General features: G+C 38.8%; 3 protein-coding genes across 4 annotated transcripts in view; 1 reads left to right on the forward strand and 2 right to left on the reverse strand.

Annotated features, from left to right (window-relative positions):
- Nucleotides 1–18,363, reverse strand: part of LOC131319163 (protein ROOT PRIMORDIUM DEFECTIVE 1) — a 91,214-nt gene that overhangs the window by 56,360 nt on the left and 16,491 nt on the right. The gene's annotated exons all lie outside the window — the stretch shown is intronic.
- On the forward strand, nucleotides 711–10,229 carry LOC131319165 (protein sym-1). Of its 2 annotated transcripts, none has more exons than XM_058349315.1 (8): nucleotides 711–1,243; nucleotides 2,477–2,564; nucleotides 3,612–3,706; nucleotides 6,611–6,683; nucleotides 6,868–6,960; nucleotides 7,094–7,180; nucleotides 9,145–9,225; nucleotides 9,927–10,229. In XM_058349315.1, exons 1-7 carry the CDS (start codon nucleotides 864–866, stop codon nucleotides 9,223–9,225), a joined length of 897 nt encoding a protein of 298 aa, XP_058205298.1. In that variant the 5' UTR covers nucleotides 711–863; the 3' UTR covers nucleotides 9,927–10,229. The 2 variants fall into 2 exon arrangements, with proteins under 2 accessions (XP_058205298.1, XP_058205299.1); XM_058349316.1 differs by having other exon boundaries at nucleotides 713–1,243; nucleotides 9,935–10,229.
- LOC131319167 (calmodulin-binding protein 25) lies at nucleotides 12,795–14,750 on the reverse strand. The gene has a single exon (XM_058349319.1). The coding sequence runs from the start codon at nucleotides 14,064–14,066 to the stop codon at nucleotides 13,356–13,358; it is 711 nt and encodes a 236-aa protein (XP_058205302.1). The 5' UTR covers nucleotides 14,067–14,750; the 3' UTR covers nucleotides 12,795–13,355.

Raw genomic sequence — 18,363 nt, forward strand, 5'->3', positions numbered from 1 at the left:
GAAATAAGCTGCTTATTTTTTAAGAAGATTTCTGGAACGGAGCCTTACAATTATTTGATTGAGATATTTTTCGCAAAACCATTAAAAATGATACTAATCCTAAGTTAATGAACATCGTGGAACGCGGAACTTTGTGGGGAGCCCCGCAATTCCGTCTGTGCTACCTTTTGATAGGTACCTATAGTCAGATTCGTGGGTACCAAACCCAAACCAGAATAATATTTTTTAATTTTTCAATCATTTTATCACCACGTTCAATTACATATTAAGTTACACACCTCCATTCACAGTAAAGATAGAGCCCGCACATACTATACATTCAGTGTGTATGAGACCCACACTTATTATGAGTGTGGATTAGCTGGGTGGGGTGTTAAAATTATTCAATTACATACTAAGTTACATACCTCCATCCGCAATAAGGGTAGAGCCCGCACATACTATACATTTAGTATGTATGAGACCCACACTTATTATGAGTGTGGATATATAGATGGGTGAGGTGTTAAAATTATTGTTTCTTTTTAGGTGCTTAAAAAACAGAACCCGAACCATTCGCTATTTTTTATAATTAGATATTCGGACCAGTTTACGCACACCACGTACCTCAACTAAAATTTCGAAATCTTAATGACAGGTATAACCTCAGTGGTCCCAGGACGGACTCTCGCTTTTTGAACCTTGCGTAGCTTTTTACGCTTGCTTGTACACATCCTCTCGAGTATTGAGTCACGAGTGCGCTTTATAGCTCTCACCTTCGTCAACGCATAACAACTTCTCCAACCCATAAACCCGTCATAAATCTTCTTGGCCGCTTTGCGAGGCAGACACCACCACCAAAAACCCTCGAGCAATCACCAACCATGGCATTGTTACCGAACCCAGTAACCATTTCCCGTAAATCTCCACTCCTTTTCAGATTCATGAGCCACTCACTCAAACCCACTTCTCGTATCTCTAACCAGACCAAAATTCCCCCACACCCACTTCAGATAAGTGGTTTCAGGAGCTGTTCTTCTTCACTCTGCTCTCAACCAGTTTCTTATACTCGTTGGGCTTTGTTTAAAGATATGGGTTGTAAGGGAACTGGGTATGGTTTATTGGGCAGTGATTATTTTCGTGTCTCAGCTGTGTCTGATGGCGGAAGTGGAGGGTTTGGGGGTTCTGGTGGCGGAAATTCCGGTGGCAAAGGTGGCAGTGGCAAAGGTGACGGCGGCGGTAGTAAATGGTCCTTACTCTCCTGGTAAAGATTTGTTCTTTATTATGCATCAATTTGACTCCGAATTACGATAACCATTTTTTCGTACTTTCGTGTTGCGTAAAAATGAAGTAGAATAGTTTCTCTTACCCACCACAACACCACCCGCTTGTTGTGTCTATAGCATTATTGTTTCTCTTATGTAGTTTTAGGGGAAAAGGATAGAAAACAATGACCTAAATTATGGAATGAAGAAAGAAAAAAGGAATTGAAAGAAGAAGGAATTGATGATAGGGAGAAGGAGATTCACTGAATTATCAATATCTTTCTAGTTGTTTCTAAATGTTGAACCAAGTAGGAAAGAACACAACATACTCTTAGTCTACTCAGTTATAATAGAGGATTAAGGACCTGTGTATAGCAAAAAACAAAGGAAATTTTTTTTGTTTTCGTTTCCTTATTTTTTATTACCGTGTGTTCCAACTTCCAAGCACGTCCTAAATTTTCTTTATGTTCCATGGGAGTGTTAGGAGGTACCAAGACTAAGATAGAAATGGTTAATTGTGACGTAGAAAAAAAATGCATAAGGAAAAGAACACAACATAATCTTAGTCTACGACTTTACTCAGTTATAATGGAAAATGGTTGGCAACAATATTTTTTAGAAACCAATTGCTAATGAAGCTGACAGAACCGGACATTGCACGGTGGTTGGCATTTTTTTTTAAAACATAAGAATTGAATCTTTACTTTGGGGAAATGCGACCAACACCACTTGGTGTCTCCAAGTGGACCTGGTTTGTTGGCATATTTTAGTTGGATTTGTAGTTAGAATCGTTCATTTGGTGATATTGTTTGAACTACTCGATATCTGGTCAAATGCTGCCTGTAATTCCCGACATAGCATGTGTATAGAGAGCTTCTAACTGTCTATGATTCTCCATTTCTAGATTTTCATGTATATTTTCTGTTATTTTGGTGCTGCATTTGGGCATATTACCTTTCCATGTACAGCGTGGTTGCAGTTATTTAGGATGCTTGTATTGCTATTCTTGTTTTATTTCCCTTGACATTATTTGTTATTTGATTTGTAATCTATATTCTGTTTCTTCTTGTCCTCCTTCCAATGAATTCTATTTTTTGTACATTAGCAAGTAACAAGTATGATGGCAAGAAAGAAAAAAGCTTCGGTTATGATTATTGTCTACTGTACACCACATTTCTTTGTGGTATTGAAAACAATTTCTGCTGTGTCCCTACTTGGATTTTTTCCTTCAGGTACTTGTCTCTACTTGATAAGCATCCCGTGTTGACGAAAGCTGTGACTGGTGCATTGCTTACTTTAATTGGTGATTTAATCTGTCAGGTACAGTTTGCCCAAGTTCCTTTGATGGTCCATGTTTCTGATGTGTTCATCGGCTTTTCTTTATCTGCGCAAATTTTTTTTTCAATTTCCTTAACTGCTACCATTGGTGGAGTTTGTTGTATTTTTAGTGCGTACTTTCATTCCAGTTCCTGTACTAGTTTTAGATTCTAACACGGGGATGCGAAGTGCTTCGTGAAGGAGGTAAAACATATTCTACCCACTGTTTTCTACAACCGAGTCAACACTTATGTGGCAAAAATGGAGATTCTGCATGGACTTTTGGGTGTAGGATGATGCTACTATATTCCTAGATTGAGATATATTCCACGGCATTAGTCACTTGAGTTCTTTGATTTTTGGAGGTATGGGGGCCGCAAGTTCAGTGGTAAAACTTTCTAAGAGCAGTCACTTTGTGCATATATTGCCAAAGGATAGGTCTGTCATCCCAAACCTCCATTGATTGGGGATTTCATCAGTACTGTCATTGTTCTTATATAAATGAGATATGTAGGGAAGAGCTACATACTCCCCCCCCACCCCAAACAAAAAATTTGTATTGTTTTTTTCCTTACAATTGTCATTCATATTAAGGAAATATAGGTATTCACGCTTTAGTGAAATATATGAACCATATTCACTATGAATACACCAAGTTCTAAAAAAACACCATACTGAATACTGAACAATACCTTCAATAATTATGTCACGCGAGATTGACATGGTATTTAGAATCTTGCGAGTAATATTTCTAATTTCTGAATATCGTTATGAAGAAACTAAATGATTTAATCATTTTCTTACAATCATTCATAAAAAGTTCTGCCACCTAATTTGCCCCCCTCGATTGAATTTTTGCTACGCCCCTTGTGCTATGCCTATGTCACATTATTTGATTACTCATCTTGCTTTCACTTACCAGATGAGAGAAATGCTGTTCTGGATTATGAATTCGTAGTGATCATGTTTCCTGCTTAGCAGTGCATTCTTTACTTTGCTTCTGTGAGTTATTAACTTCTTGCATAATCTCACTCTAGATTTGTGCCTCAGATAATGATTGATCAAGTGCCATCACTAGATCTGAAGAGGACATTCTTATTCACCCTGCTAGGGCTGGTCTTGGTGGGTCCTACATTGCACTTCTGGTAATGGGTACAGATTCCTTTTTACATCGACCTTTTATTAATCTTTGTGATGTAGAAACAGAAATACAAGCAGAGTCCACTAGAAATGAACATACATAATTACAGATAACAAACCTAAGGCCTAGAGCAAGGACATAACTATGCATAAACAAAACAAAAGAGAAAACATAGACTTTGCTGCTCTTAATGCAATACAAAAGCTAAGAAAAAATCCACCCGAGCACATTCAGCAAGCTTCATTGACAACCACTATGGCATCCAACTACAACTGGAATCTATGATCCAGTAATCTGAAATAGAATGCTCTTCTTAATGTGAAGCTGAATTCTTCTTGGGAATTTCTTGCCTAGGTATGAGGTAGGAGACCCATGAGTTGCAAACCTTACCAAAATAGCTTTCACAGAACCATATTGGAATGTTAAGGCGTTGTCTTTTTCATTATAAGTGCATTAAAATTTCCAATTTATGTACGACCAAGTTAATTCATGTGTAATAGGCATGGAATGACCTCATGACCAATCATATCAAGATAACCGCTTACTTGGATATGAACCAAACAACTTTGAGAGTTTGAGAGAGGAGCAGTATCATCCTTAAGAAGATAGGGTTGCGGGTGTATTTAATGCTGAAGTTTTTCATTCTCTTGTGAAACAGATATCGATACCGCATTCGTTGTCTATCCTCTATGAATGACAATTTTTCAAAGTATGTTGGCACGCCTAATGTATGTATGAAATTTTTTAGTGGATTCCAGTTATTGTGACTAGTGTCATTATTTCCATGGTTTCAAACATTAGAACTATCACAATGGTCAGGGTTCTACTGTGGTTGGCAATTGTTTTGCGTTTGAACTAAAGATAAATAGGGTCCGAATGTTGCTTGGTTTTGGTGCGGGTAAATGCATCAGGTTTTATTACGGGGCTGACTCTAGTTAGATTGAGCTGAAGTGGCCTTTCATTTTTCGTATCTTGCTTTTTTTTACCGTTCTGGGCCAAATAGATATGGCTTGGGCTAAGTTAAAAGACTAGCAGGTTGGCCAGGTTTATAAGGTAGTGGGTCAAGCATTTGGGTTAAGATCTGGTTCCGCTACTGGCTAGTGGGTATAACATAGGAAGCTTGATAATTTAGAAAATTTGACTATATATTTACCCACTGTGCGGCACCTTCACTTTAAAAGACTTTTCAAACCAAACACCAGATCTCCTGTCAAACTCCAATGACAGTGGAATGTGGCGACTAGCAGCGATTGTGAAACAATGATCTTTCATTCAAAGTGAACAGAAGATCTTCCAGTGACGGGAACACTGAATCTTTCAATGATAAAATCTGGTTGCTGGTGACGATTTGCAGTGGAGTAGACAATGGCAGCTATGGTAGTGATGAGCTCGATGACGTGAGGCTGTATGAAGACCACAGTCACATGATCAGACAGAAATAAAAGAGAGGGGTATGAGCTCCGAGCCTAAGCTCCGATACCGAAACTGAAATTGATGCAGCACATGGAGGGATGAGGAGAGGAAAAAGGGTAGCACAAATGGGCCACAACCCTAACACAAGGCAGCAACCTTAAAACTCACTCAATTCGCATCAATCAAACTCTAATGATTGCAATGCTCAAAGGTCTTTTTAATAAGCTAAGAGCCCTAACTGAAAAGAAAACTGGAATCCTAATTCGGAAAGGAGATAATCCTTATTTTATTTCGTAATTATCTAAATGCTAAAAGGTAATTTTATCCTTATTTCCTAATTACATAATAGTTTAAAGAAATGAATAGAAAGTAATTAAGGGCAGTAATACAGCTAGAAAAAACCTGAATGAAAGCTCTAATTGCCACATATGTTCTGCATCAGGAATTATTTTTTCAACACATAAGTGCTTAATGGAAGAATATACCTAGAGGGCAGGACCGAAGTCAAATTCCAGACCGAACAAATAAAGAAAATACATGCAATACCAAGAACCGAAGGCTGAGTCCCTTATGATGAATTGATGATTGGGGTGCATGTCTACATGGTGCATGTTTACTTGTCTTCTTCAAGTATTCTTTCATCATCGAGAGAGAAGGACATGTTTTTCTTTCTGTTTAATGATAGTGCAACATTCCAATATATGCCGATGGGTGTTCCCATTTGCTTGCTGAAGATGTATACTTGGGCATGGCAAGGAACGAGTCAGATAATTAAATGCCTCAGCGCTTTTATCCTCATTGTTGGATTGGACTCCGGAATTCTCTCAAGGGAAAGATCCACCCTTTCCTGACACCCAATAGTACAAAAATTGCAACAATTGGATCTTGGAAAAATACAGCACACCCTCTTAGAATGGTTACTTTTCCCTGAAACATCACTAGCTTCTTGTTCAAAATTTGAAAGTTAGCTTCGTCTTGGTGGCCCACATTGAAAGATGCATGAATCTTTGGGAACAACTTTTTTGGTAGATATAGTTTTTGTAACCGTCATTTGATCCTTTAAACTTGATCAAGAACCAACTCATATTTCCTTTAACATTGCTGACAATTTTATTTTTCCTTACTTTGTTCTGTAACTAGCTGGATTTAGTTGGATATTGTTTTTCATTCAAACAGTTTTACACTGGAAAGAAGAGAGTGCTTTTGTAAGAAAGCACAGGTGCCAGATCGTTGTTTGTTAATGAACTTAATGTTCATATATTTGCTCTTCTTTTTGGTTATGAGTTTTAAAACCTGAACGTGGCCCAACTCTTAGGTGGTCCGGAGCAATGAGAATATTAACGACCTCCAATTTCCAAATGTAGTAGTTTGAGCCCCAAGAGTGTGACCACTCCAAAGATTACTCTGTTTTTTTGTCATCCTTTTTTCTGGTCCTCTCTCATTTTCAGTTGTCAGTATAGCATCAATCTTTTAACCCAACCTGAAATGATCGTAGGTACTTGTATTTGAGTAGATTGGTTCCATTGTCAGGAGCGTCAGGTGCTTTCTCGCGCCTTGTACTTGACCAGGTGAGTTTCTCTGTCATTTAATCTTTTCTGGCACGAAACTGAATGATGTTTTACCAAAACTTGGCATATACATTCATAAACAGTGAGCAGTCTATATACGTAGATATATGAACATCTAATATAGTAATATAAATAAATAATGGATACTCATTGTTCTGAGAGGAGTTGACCTAACATGATGCAGTTCCTCTTTGCTCCTATATTCATTGGAGTTTTCCTGGCTTCATTATTAACACTTGAGGGGAGGCCATCAGATGTGGTGCCGAAGCTTCAACAGGTAGTACTAAATGCTTGTTTTTCCTTTGATATTTTACTAATTTTGTATCTCTTGAAAGCATGCTGCTAGAAGAAACTTGTCCTGTGCCCAAAGTTAAAATTGTTGATTTTGTTGATGGCCTCCTGTTTTGTAGGAGTGGTTCTCTGCTGTTCTTGCAAATTGGAAATTGTGGATACCTTTTCAATTCCTCAACTTTCGATTTGTACCACAACAATTCCAGGTTTGGATGGCATAAAGAACTTTGCACTTCCAGAATCTGCATTAGGCTCCATAGCACTTGAAAATTTACATATCTTGTAAAAGAATCTGTTGTACATATGACAGAAACAAACTTAATTTCTTGTTGCAACGTAACAGTGTAATTTTAATAATAGAATAAGAACTGGTTTATGACCTAATGCATAATGATTGCAAGTACAAGACAGATTCCTCAATCATCAAGGTTATGTCTAATTAGAGACACCTGAACCATTAGGATTATGTATGTGGTAGGAATTCTTATACCGTCAATGGGAGATGGCTCAACCGATCAAAGCTTGGATGTCATTGGAGATCAACCTCAACAATAATGATAAAATTATTCAACAGTAACAAGAGTACTTCGGGCATTGTAACCCACATTGCTCCTTTTCGTTCCAGATATAGAATTATCATTGCCTTCAGATGTTGAGCCGTGCCATCCCTTCAAAAGCATATCTCAAGAGACTTGGAAGATGTGAATATATATATGTTGTGAACATGCGTTGGAGTGATTAAGCAGGAACCTTGAGAAAACACATTTGCATTAAGATTTAGACTGCATGTATTTTATCTGTCATGGGGATCAAGAGAGGAACCAAGGTCTGGGAAAATATCCTTAATTCCTTGGGTTGAATCTCAGGCTCTGGAAGGATGCATGAGCTTCAGCTCTTACCTTAGCCATTTTTCCAAGCTGTGAATTGTTTCCTTGGCATGTTGTTTGCATGGTTGCCTTTGTGCTAGGACGAGGCGTCACATCACAACCTAACCAGTATTATAGGACTTGACACTATCAATAAACACAAGGTGATGGTAGATGTTGCAGGAGCTGCCTCATGGTAAGCTGGCGTATTTAATATGCTTCTATCCAATTTTCGGCTCTTTGTGTTGGCTAGCATGGGTGGTTAGCAAGAGGTGATGCAAGCTTCGATAAACATATTTGAGGTAATATCCTGGTGGACTTGGAGTTTAGGATTGTTTTCCTCTGTACCAATAGCAAAATCTCGGTTATAGATGTTCCGAACACATGTCCTAACCAGATTTGAGTCGTGTAGCATCCAAAATATGTTCAGGGGGTTATGAGAATTGTAATTGCAAGGCAAGTTTTTTTTAACAATAGGAGTAATCTCATTACAAGTCTGCACATTCTTCAAGAGAAAATGGGGGACACTGCTGTAACGCTGTCCAAATGAGTGTCCTACACGTGGCTGTGGTTACCATTTTTATTACCACTATCTACATGCTGCTTTCCGGAAGTGACTTACAGAAAACGCCAAGTGCAAACCACAATTTGGGGGGAAAAAACCTACAAAATATAGTTGACGATTTCAACTAATGCCGTGCAGACTCTTGACCTTCCCTCCAGTTTAATCCACTGATCTAGTCATTTGTCAAAAGTAAAAAGGAAGTTGTACTCTGATCTAGTGATCTAGCATTCTGTTTTTTAATCTATGGAAAGATCTCATAAATAGGTAGTTCACAACTTCTTCCCAATCATATGAGCCTGTTACTCACAGTCGGTGCGGTGCCGAGCGAGAAATGTCTCTTCCTTCATTTTGGTTTATTCGCTCATCTGAACTTAGCACTTGTTTTCTTATTGATTCCTGTGGCGGCGGCCCTTACTGATTGAGGTTGGCTGGTGAGTTGAGGTCTAAGCATCATTGTCGAGAGCCAAATTAAGTCCGACCTTGGTCCTTGTGATGTCTTGATGATCCCTTAAGAGCAATCACTTGAGTTCTGACTTTAGTTTTTGTTGCTGATAATGTCTCAGCATCCTAGAATATACATGTCTCACTCCTTGCTGAGCTTGCTGAGTTTACTTATCTTAGCATATGAAGTGTGGTTACTGAATGCGCTTTTTGTCTCTACTTTTTTCTGGTTATCCTTTAACGGTTTTACCATACGATATCAAATTGTCAATTCATCTCTCATGGATTAATTTTGTAGGTCCTTGCTGCTAATGTCGTTGCTGTGGTCTGGAACGTGATTCTCTCGTATAAAGCCCACAAAGAGGTGCTTCGGAAATAGGTATGTTTATGAAAGAATAAACTTACTGCAGCTAACAAACTCTTTTACTGAGGCTGTATTGGGGTTTGAGAATCCTTTAATGCTTGTGTTTTGTTGATAATCTGAACAGACAAAAAACAGAAAATACCACAATTAGTGGCCACAATTGAAAAGAATATGTAGCTACTCTTTCACTCCACCTTTCTATTTTGGAATGTGTCTGTTCAGCCTCCAGTGTTCATTTACTGGAACTCGTATTTGGACGAGGGTTGTGTGGAGTAATTTAATTCTACTGAATTAAGGGGAAGTTAGCCTAAAATCCACTATTTGCATATTCTCTCTCTTCCTCGACTCGATTGGCGAACAATCTATTCTCTCTTCTCTCGCTTCCTCGATTGATAGGCAAACGATTCAAACCACCACGGTCAAATGAGCAGAGACTCAAGCCCAGTTGTTGAAGTCAACAGTAACTTTCCCGACACACCATCTCTCCAATACGTCGTCCCATTTTGCATTGCTGATAGTCTTTGGATGGACTTATACGTCTTGTGAAAAGTTTGTTCGAAATTCGTTTTATTTTAGCTTTATATCAAAGGTGGACCGCTAACCATTTTTCTTTGTTTGTTTGAAATTCATTCTAGTTTTAACTTTGTAGAGCAGAAAATGTTCTAGTATATAAATACCTCAGAATCATTTCCCGTATTATTGGATATGACATGCAGGACTGCAGCTAACTCTATTTCGCGGCCAGATCAATCCTTTTTGCGCTGACTCAAGTTTCGATTTTGCTCCAAGTCTTCCAACCCAGAAATCTAAACCTGCACATCTAAGTAGTGCTTACTCTCTCTCTCTTTTTTTTCCCTTGATCGGAAATTAGTGCTTAAATTCGAACGCTTGGTTTTGGTAAGGTTTTCGCATGAATTTCTTTTTTCTGGTGTTTGAAGTCAATGAACTTGAAATGTAAGCCGCAGGGGTTTTGTAAGTTGGGTTTCTGTTGATCAGTTATGATCACCTTCTCTTCTTTCTTCCCTCTTCCTTTTTTCTGTACGGAAAGTTCCATTGCATTTGACGGAGCATGTTGGCAAGCAAAGCCGTCAATTCTTTATTGCACCGCCACTAAAACGAGACACATAGCTTAGTGATCTATATCATTTGACGGAGCATTTTGGCAAGCAAAGTCGTCAAATTCCTTATTGTACCGCTACTAAAACGAGACACATAACTTGGTGATCCGTATCGGCTAAAAGTTGGGCTATTCTAGTCAATCCTGGCCTGTGTCGGCCTGCTCCGGTCATTACTTGGAATCTTGGTCCTTACAATACACTATTGTATTTTTTTCCTTTTCCTCGAATAAGGCTTGCACTTTACAATAATTAAACAAAATTGGAATTCCATTATAGTAGATGGTTAGGTACACCTTAAAGTGTTCAAACTTGTTTTTTTTTAAATCCTTTTTTTTTTTTTTTTTGGGGGGGTGGGCGTAAGAACTTGGTTAACATAACAAGAAAAGTACGATTGTGCTATAACCATGAGATGAAGAGCACCGGCGACGAGTGAAGACCAACGAAAAGACCTAGAGAACAGAGCACTGATCCGCTAAACACTAAGGACACAAAACTATGTTCAAACTTGTTTTATTTTGTTACTTCAAGTTTTTCTATATTATTATGATGTTATAGATATACCTTTCCCGGCTTTTTGGCTAAGATCGAGTTTTTCTATTTTATGAATAAATATATCACAGACATAAAAGAATATATTCTTTTGTACTCCATTGACGGTGCTAGTCAATGATAATTGACGTGCCCAGTCAATTGCATAGAGGATGAAGACTGCAGATGCATACGGAAATAAATTAGTTAGACTTTTATGGTTGGTGAAACGAGGTTTTATTTTTAAATTTGATTATTTTGTTATGGATCGAGACTTAGGAATTCACTCCATCCTAAGGTTTCGGGTTTGATTTTTCTTGCCCCTGGCCCCTACTCTAAGGGCCGTCTCACCTCCACACGCAAGCATACAAGGGGTTCGATCCATCTTATCTCAGGTTTGATTTTTTTTGTCCCGGCTCCCAACTCTAAAGATTATCTCACCCTCACGGGGAGGCAAATGAAACGGTTGTGGAAGAAATTGTAAGAATTAATCCAAGGTGCATGCAAGTTTGGACGGGACACTCAGCATTATATAGATAAATAAATAAATAAAAGTAATACTGGTTGCAAATCATAAATATGATTTTTGACACATGAAAAAGCAAATGGGCGAGAGAAGTAAGGGGTGAGTACAGGTGAGAGAGAGAGAGAGGGGCGAGGACTCAAGAGTCAGTTCTAGCAATCTTGACCATAAAAAGAAAACAAAAAATCTTGACTATTAAAGATTCCATGACTGCAATTTAATTTTTTTTCCATGACAGTGCAATTGTGTCAGTCCCACAAAACTAATACTGTATTCATCCTGTACATTAACTTACTCCTTCCGTCCCTTTTTAAGTGTCCTGCTTCGTAACTCCAACTTATTAAAAAGACATCATTATTACACATTTCACATCAACTTTTTCCTCCACTTTCCCTACTTACCCATCATCATTACACTTTTACTCACTAACTTTTCAAAATAAAATCTACTTTTAGGGACAAAATAGACAATATACCAACTTTTACCCCTCCTAACTTTACAAAATGGACACTTATTAAGGAACAGCTCAAAATGGAATACTGGACACAAAAAAAGGGACGGAAGGAGTAGTTTTTTTTTTTATAAAAAGGACTCGACGTGATCTATAGGATGAGTCGTTTGAATCGGGAGTAAAGAGATCTAAAAAAAAGGCCTCATGAAAATTCATTACAATCCCTAACATCTCCAATAGACACTATAAAATCATGCCTGAGGTTGGCTAAAACTTCGACTAGCGAGTGCAAAAATCCACTCCGGCCTGAAACTCTGCCTATAATCGCTCTCTCCATAGCTTTTGCCACCAACATACATAGTCAGGCTTCGTTTCAGTTTCTCCAAAAATGAACTTTTAGAAAAAGAATGTAATTTCAAGTACAAAAATTATGTGCTTACGCAAATAATTTTCCTACCAATATGAATATTGTTTGATAGATTTCATTGAGATCTTTTAAACGGTGCAAAAAAAAATTAAAAAATTATTTTTTATTATATTTGAATTTAAAATTACCTTCTTTTTGAAAAACAAAATTTAAAAAGAAAGTGAAACGACACCTCATTCATTAACTGTAATGAACTTTAATTTCCCATCAGTTTCGTTGCAAACATATTTTTCTATTTTATCTGTCGACATGAACGATTTGAATTGCCGTCCTCACTCCATCCTCCGAGATGAACTATTTGAGTTGTTGCTCCATCCTTCGAGATAAACGATTTGAATAGTCGTCCTCGCTCCGAAAAACCCGTCTTACAAAATTTTAGAGAAACACCAAGGAAAACGGTGCATATAGGGAGGAGCTCATCTAGACTCTGGAGTCGCCCCCACCACATGGGTAGAGAGGAATGTAGGACATGGACAAAAACACAACTATAGATAGGTACATGAGGAAAAAACATACTAACTAAAATCCAAACAAAACTTGATAAAAATTGTGTAGCCATCCAATATTATTATTATTATACCATAGCCAAAGTCAAACACCATAAGTACAACCACCCTCCCTAGTCCCCAACTACATGAACCACATAATAATAGTAAAATATACCCCCCCCAATCCAATCCAAAATAGTACAAATCAGATTCCTAACCAAACACGCCCTCCCAAATATTGACACAAATATCCCCATGGACCCAATCCTACATATCCTCCCTCCCCTAGCAATTTCCATCAGAACCAATTAAAAAAACAACAGGGATTAGCGCTTCTTCTTACAAAATTCGTACTCCCTCCGTCCCCAAGAAAAATGATCTATCGGTCCGCAAATTGATAACTTAAAAGCGTAATGTACTTTTATGAGAAAAAAACACTCAAGGTGTTTCGTGTAACTTAAAAAGTTTACGCAATGGCTCAGATAATATCTGGTCACCTGCGAAAACTTTTCAAGATATTTTGTGATTAAAAAGTACATTATTTTTAAATTCTCGTTTTGTGAACCGAACGTGTGATTTTTCCTGACGAACAAAGGAGAATAGTAAACTACTACATCACTTTCCACGACTCGAGGGTGGGAAAGCTCGAAAACGAGTCGAAGTCTGCGAAATCGGGCGTGGACGCGGCAGCGGAGAGAGGCGGCTGCGCCACCGACGCGGCGGCGGCGGAGGGAGGCAAGACCTGTTGTCGGTGGATGTGCTGGTGGTCGAGTAGAAAAGCTGACGTGTCGAGAGTGGGCAAGCACCCCTGTCCCTGCAGCGCGCGGTTGACGCTCGGCCGCTGCGGCTCCGGCTTCAACAGCATCGGCGCCGGAACCTGCAAGTTTCCGCCGGGGAATCTGACTCCGGTCACCTGCTGCACCATCTGCCGGAAATTCGCCGGATCTGCCGTGATAAACGTCGTCGTCGTCCTCTTCGACGCCCTCGACTTCCGCTTCGTCCCCGCCCTCCCGCCCCCGTTGACCGGAATCGAGATCCGCCGCTTCGCCGACGCCGGCGTCTCCGGATCGGATCCCGAACCCCCACCGTTAAGCTGTGTCCTGATCGTCATCGGAATCTCCGGCGGCGGGTTGAAGAAGGAAGAGATCGCCGCCGCGCCTCCGCCGTCCGCGGTGGCGGAGACGTTGTTGGACAGCGATTTCTGCAAGGCCTTGGTCAGGGTTTCGGTGTCGCGCGCGAAGGCTTCGGAGATCCACGAGTCGGCAAATGCCGTTCGGAACGTCCACTGCTCGATGCTCGCCAAATTGTCCGAGGACGCCATCCAGATATTAATTACTGTACCCACTCAATTAAATCTCCTGTTTGTTTCGCGTAAACTGGTCAGACACCCCAATTACTAAAAAAAACGAAAAATCTATGGTGGGTTTTGTTTGATTTTTTTTGAGAGAAATGGGTGAGGAAAGGAATGGATAAGAGATGTGAGCGAAATTTCTTAGTGGAGTTGGGAGTCCAATGATAAGTCCACAAATGGTGGACCGAAGCAGAGATGAGAGAGTGAGAGAGAGGTGAGGAAGAAATAGAGAAGAGAGAGAGAGAGTGGATGAGAGAGGAGGGAGGGAGGAAGGTGGTGGAGGGATAATAAATAGGGCGGTGAGTGGGGAGGAAGGAACCGCGTTGTTTGGGGACACGCGTCAGCAGACGTGTACGGACGCAAACGATGCTATTGTACTAGAACCGAGATGGGGTTTGACTGTAGCAGGAGTATGGCCAAACCATGGTTGACTTAATAAACCCCAGGGTTTACTATGTCATTGACTGTGGTTTAGTCATCACTGTGACGTAGTGATGGGTTGATTTTCAGAAAAAAAGTCCCTCTAGTTTCACTAAAATTTCGTTTTTGCCTCTTAGGCATGAACCTGGGGACACACGTCAGCATGTGTGCTAACTCCATCCGAAGTGTCCATTTTGGCAATGGACGGGTCATATTTAGTCTCAGTTATGAACAAATGGGCGACTGAGATCTGTTTCCCTTCGGGACAGCAGGCTCCCCAATTTCCTTAGATATAAATTGTAATGATTTCAATATTTTATCTTTGGTTGGCATATCGATGAGGTTCCAAATTGGACATTTTATTGTGGAAAATGATATTGGCACTCCAAAAATTGATGCAGGCACTTCAAAATCAATGTAACTTCAAAGCCACTTTCCTTTATTTTTTCGAGTGTCTATCAATTTTTGGAGTGCCAATATCATTTTCCTTTTTTGTTGGCTCTCCAGCCAAAATGAGTCAAAGTTGGAGCTCAAACTCGTCTATATATATGTTCCTCCATTTGTGGCATAATATCGGTACACCATCAACACTAAAGTGAAGAATCGCGATAGCTCATGCCAAAGTTAGAATTTAACAATAAGAATCGCAAATGCTTCTCTGCTCGTGTACCAACATCAATGCCAAATTTTGGTAATGTTATTCTTAGTGCCAAATTTGACATTAATTTTCACAATCGCCAAACTTGTCACGTTATCCAGACCATTTGATTTGCATCGAAAAATGAGATTTGTGGTCCAATGAATTTAGTTTTTATATTGTGCCAAATATGCTTGCAATCATTTAAATTCATTCTGACATCCCACATAGTGATCTTTCTGCACTTAGTCTTCAAAGTATATCACTAACCAAATCCCAAGTGTCACATGCTTCTTTAATAGTAATGTAGAAGTCGCTTGTATATTGCCAGTTGTCCTTCCACAGTTGTGTGTAAATATATAGGTCCTGACTTGAAAACCTTTTCATCTTGCATCTGCATCTCCACTAATCCTTCATTGCAATTTCAGTGGGTACTACCAACATCGACATGCTCTTTCCTTTTTTTTTCCGTAGACATCACTCCTAACTCCATATCTTTGTCCACGTATATTACCTAGGTATGTGTAATCTCCCATTAAGCTATTGGTCAATTGCTTACACATCGTGTTTTACAAACCAATACATCGTAGAAAACACATGTTTGCAGGGCGACACACTACCGTCGTTTGGAGTTGCGTTTCTCCTCTAAGTCTCTCTTCCCTCTAGTCTTATTTTTCTCTCTTTTACCGCTAAACCAAGTACCAAACCTAAAAAAAACCTCAAGGGTGGTCCACCGTAATTTGTCCATTATTTAAGTGTATATATTTTATCAAGTGGCAGGGGAGTAGGAGTATTGGGGCTTCTACTTTACCTTGCTTTTTGGTGGTCTGCGAGTCAAGCCGCGTCATTGGCGTCGTAGACGCGTTAAAAACTCGCATCCCAATCCTCCCAATCCCAATCCTGCACCCCCACTTTACAGATTCTCTTATTTTTTCTACTTTGTTCGGAAACTTGCGCCGTTATTACTTCTTACAATTACCCAATTTATCCGGTGGAGTTCGTATTGTGTCTTCTTCTTTTTTTTTTCTAGTATTACAGAGTGTTTCGAATCAGTTTGTGTGCACCTCGGACTAATTTCTACAGCTTTTTCCACAGCCGTTTCACACGCTTACGCGTGAAGGTGAGGTGATCCCAATAATTGTTAACAATGAGAATCGAAACTGAAACCTTAGGATGAAGCAAACACCTAAATCTCAGACAAAAACTACTTGGCCGACATCTTGGGTTATGTGTCATGTTTGAGAAGCTCATTTTTAGTAGTTTTTTTTTTTTTTCTTTCTTTCTTCAGATTCATATTAAAGGAGTGTTGCCAAACTTAAATTTATTATATTTTCAAACACTACCTCGAATTACTTAAAGTTATGGAGTACTATTGTTTGGGTTAACACCAATTAATATTTTCTTTTTTTTATAATTGAATGTTCGGGTCAGTTTATGCACACCTCGATTAATTTTGGAGCATGAAGTTGACAACCGGACAAATCTAAAGTAGCCCCAAGGTTTGAAATGTTTGGTCTTTAGATGATTCGAACTTGTGACCTCTCAGGGGATAAGCCATCTAATTATTTCTCACTTTACTTACCCAAATTAAAAAATAAAAAAAAACCACTTGGGGTCAACTAATCCTATACTTGATTTTTTTTTATAAAAGATGTACATAGCTTATCTTCCAAATGAAAAACCTGTTTAGACTTGGGCAATCTTTTTAGATACTATTGCCATTTTCTTTCAAGTTATTCCTTTTAGTTTTTGAGGGCGTTATCTTATCTTATTGTATGAAATATCTTAGGGAAAATGACGGCCAAGGATGTGTTTGATAATTAATACCCTCCAGGGACATTTTCAGTATTAATAAATGTTCTCAAATGTTCTCAACATGTCCTTGGCGGGTATTAATTATCAAAACACATCCTGGGCCGTCATTTTCCCAATATCTTAAGGGCACAATGGGCCTTTCGCGCATTGTAAATCCAGATTAGTCTAAATAAAAATTTACCCTTCCCTTGAATTTGGTATGACCTCCATTTGGGGCCATTTAGCAGTTCGGAGGAACTCTTATTAGCCCACCTCTCTCAATGAAAACCAAATAAGGTTAGAGCCCAAAACACGCGCTCCACATCTTCTCCCCGTTCACACTAATGAACTTAAGCACCACAATTTTTTGGTTGTCTTTATTTAATTCTTTTTGCGTTTGTTAGTTTTACGTTAAAGTTTTACATGATGTGAGGGAGTAAGGACGAAAGGAATCAGAAAAGTAAAAAAATTATGGCTTTTAAACAAGTATTTTGGGAAATATCCAAGAACTCTTTGTGCTTTTAGTTGGATATTTCTCAAAATATTTGTGTAAAAGTCATAATTTTTTATTTTTTGGGTTCCTCTCATCCCTACTCACCCACGTCACATAAAAGATTGCAGTAAAACTAACAAATGCAAAAAATATTTGAATAAAGATAAAACCCAAAAATTATTCTGCATAAGTTAATCGCTAGCGTAAGCAAATCAACCTTTTTTTTGAGTTTAGACATTGGCAGTCTTGTCAATCATGTCTATACTAGCAATAAAACGGTACGCATACTTAAGTGTTTTGCACCACCCAAACTACCAGCATGTACCAGTTGATACCGGGGATATCGGCCTGTACCTGGCTTGTACTAAAATCTCGATCTAAAAAAAAATGTGTATTTTTTTCTCTTACTAAAAACAGGCTTGAACTTTAAAATAATTCAGCCAAACTTGGAGTCTATAATATGCTAATAATCTTAATTTTTTATTAGGCTTAAAGGCAAAAGAAATGGATATTGCAGAGTCCAAAAAATAAAACAAAAGTATCTGATTGCTTGAGGCATTTGGTATCCTTTAAAGAGAAGAAAAGGATAAAGGGGGAAAAGGATAAGGAGGAAGTACAATCTCCATCCTATGTAGGGTTTTTATGTTGGAGTACTAAAAAGGAAGTTTAGTGGATTAGAATCTCATTGCCTTCTCTTTTATGTACAAAAACAAAAGCAAGATAATGTAAAAAGTATAATCGATCATTTCATATACTTTGCCCGTTCGGAGGTTAGAGTTAACTCTGATCGGTAATAGTGCTTCAACAAATTTGACCTATCGATTGCAGAAACGGATGGTTGGATGCTGCAATACAAGGTGCGCTGCAGGTTCCGGAGTCCTAACAACATTCACCTTTCTGGGATTGCCAAATCAAAAGCCGAA

The sequence above is a fragment of the Rhododendron vialii genome, chromosome 3a, assembly GCF_030253575.1.
Source record: "Rhododendron vialii isolate Sample 1 chromosome 3a, ASM3025357v1".
NCBI classification, from domain to species: Eukaryota; Viridiplantae; Streptophyta; class Magnoliopsida; order Ericales; family Ericaceae; genus Rhododendron; species Rhododendron vialii.

Coding starts and splice junctions, on each gene's coding strand:
- LOC131319165 (XM_058349315.1), top strand. CDS start 864: ATGGCATTGTTACCGAACCCAGTAACCATTTCCCGTAAATCTCCACTC. Junction 2,565..3,611: donor TTGGTGATTTAATCTGTCAG/GTACAGTTTGCC, acceptor TTTGTGCCTCAG/ATAATGATTGATCAAGTGCC. Junction 6,684..6,867: donor CGCGCCTTGTACTTGACCAG/GTGAGTTTCTCT, acceptor AACATGATGCAG/TTCCTCTTTGCTCCTATATT.
- LOC131319167 (XM_058349319.1), bottom strand. CDS start 14,066: ATGGCGTCCTCGGACAATTTGGCGAGCATCGAGCAGTGGACGTTCCGA.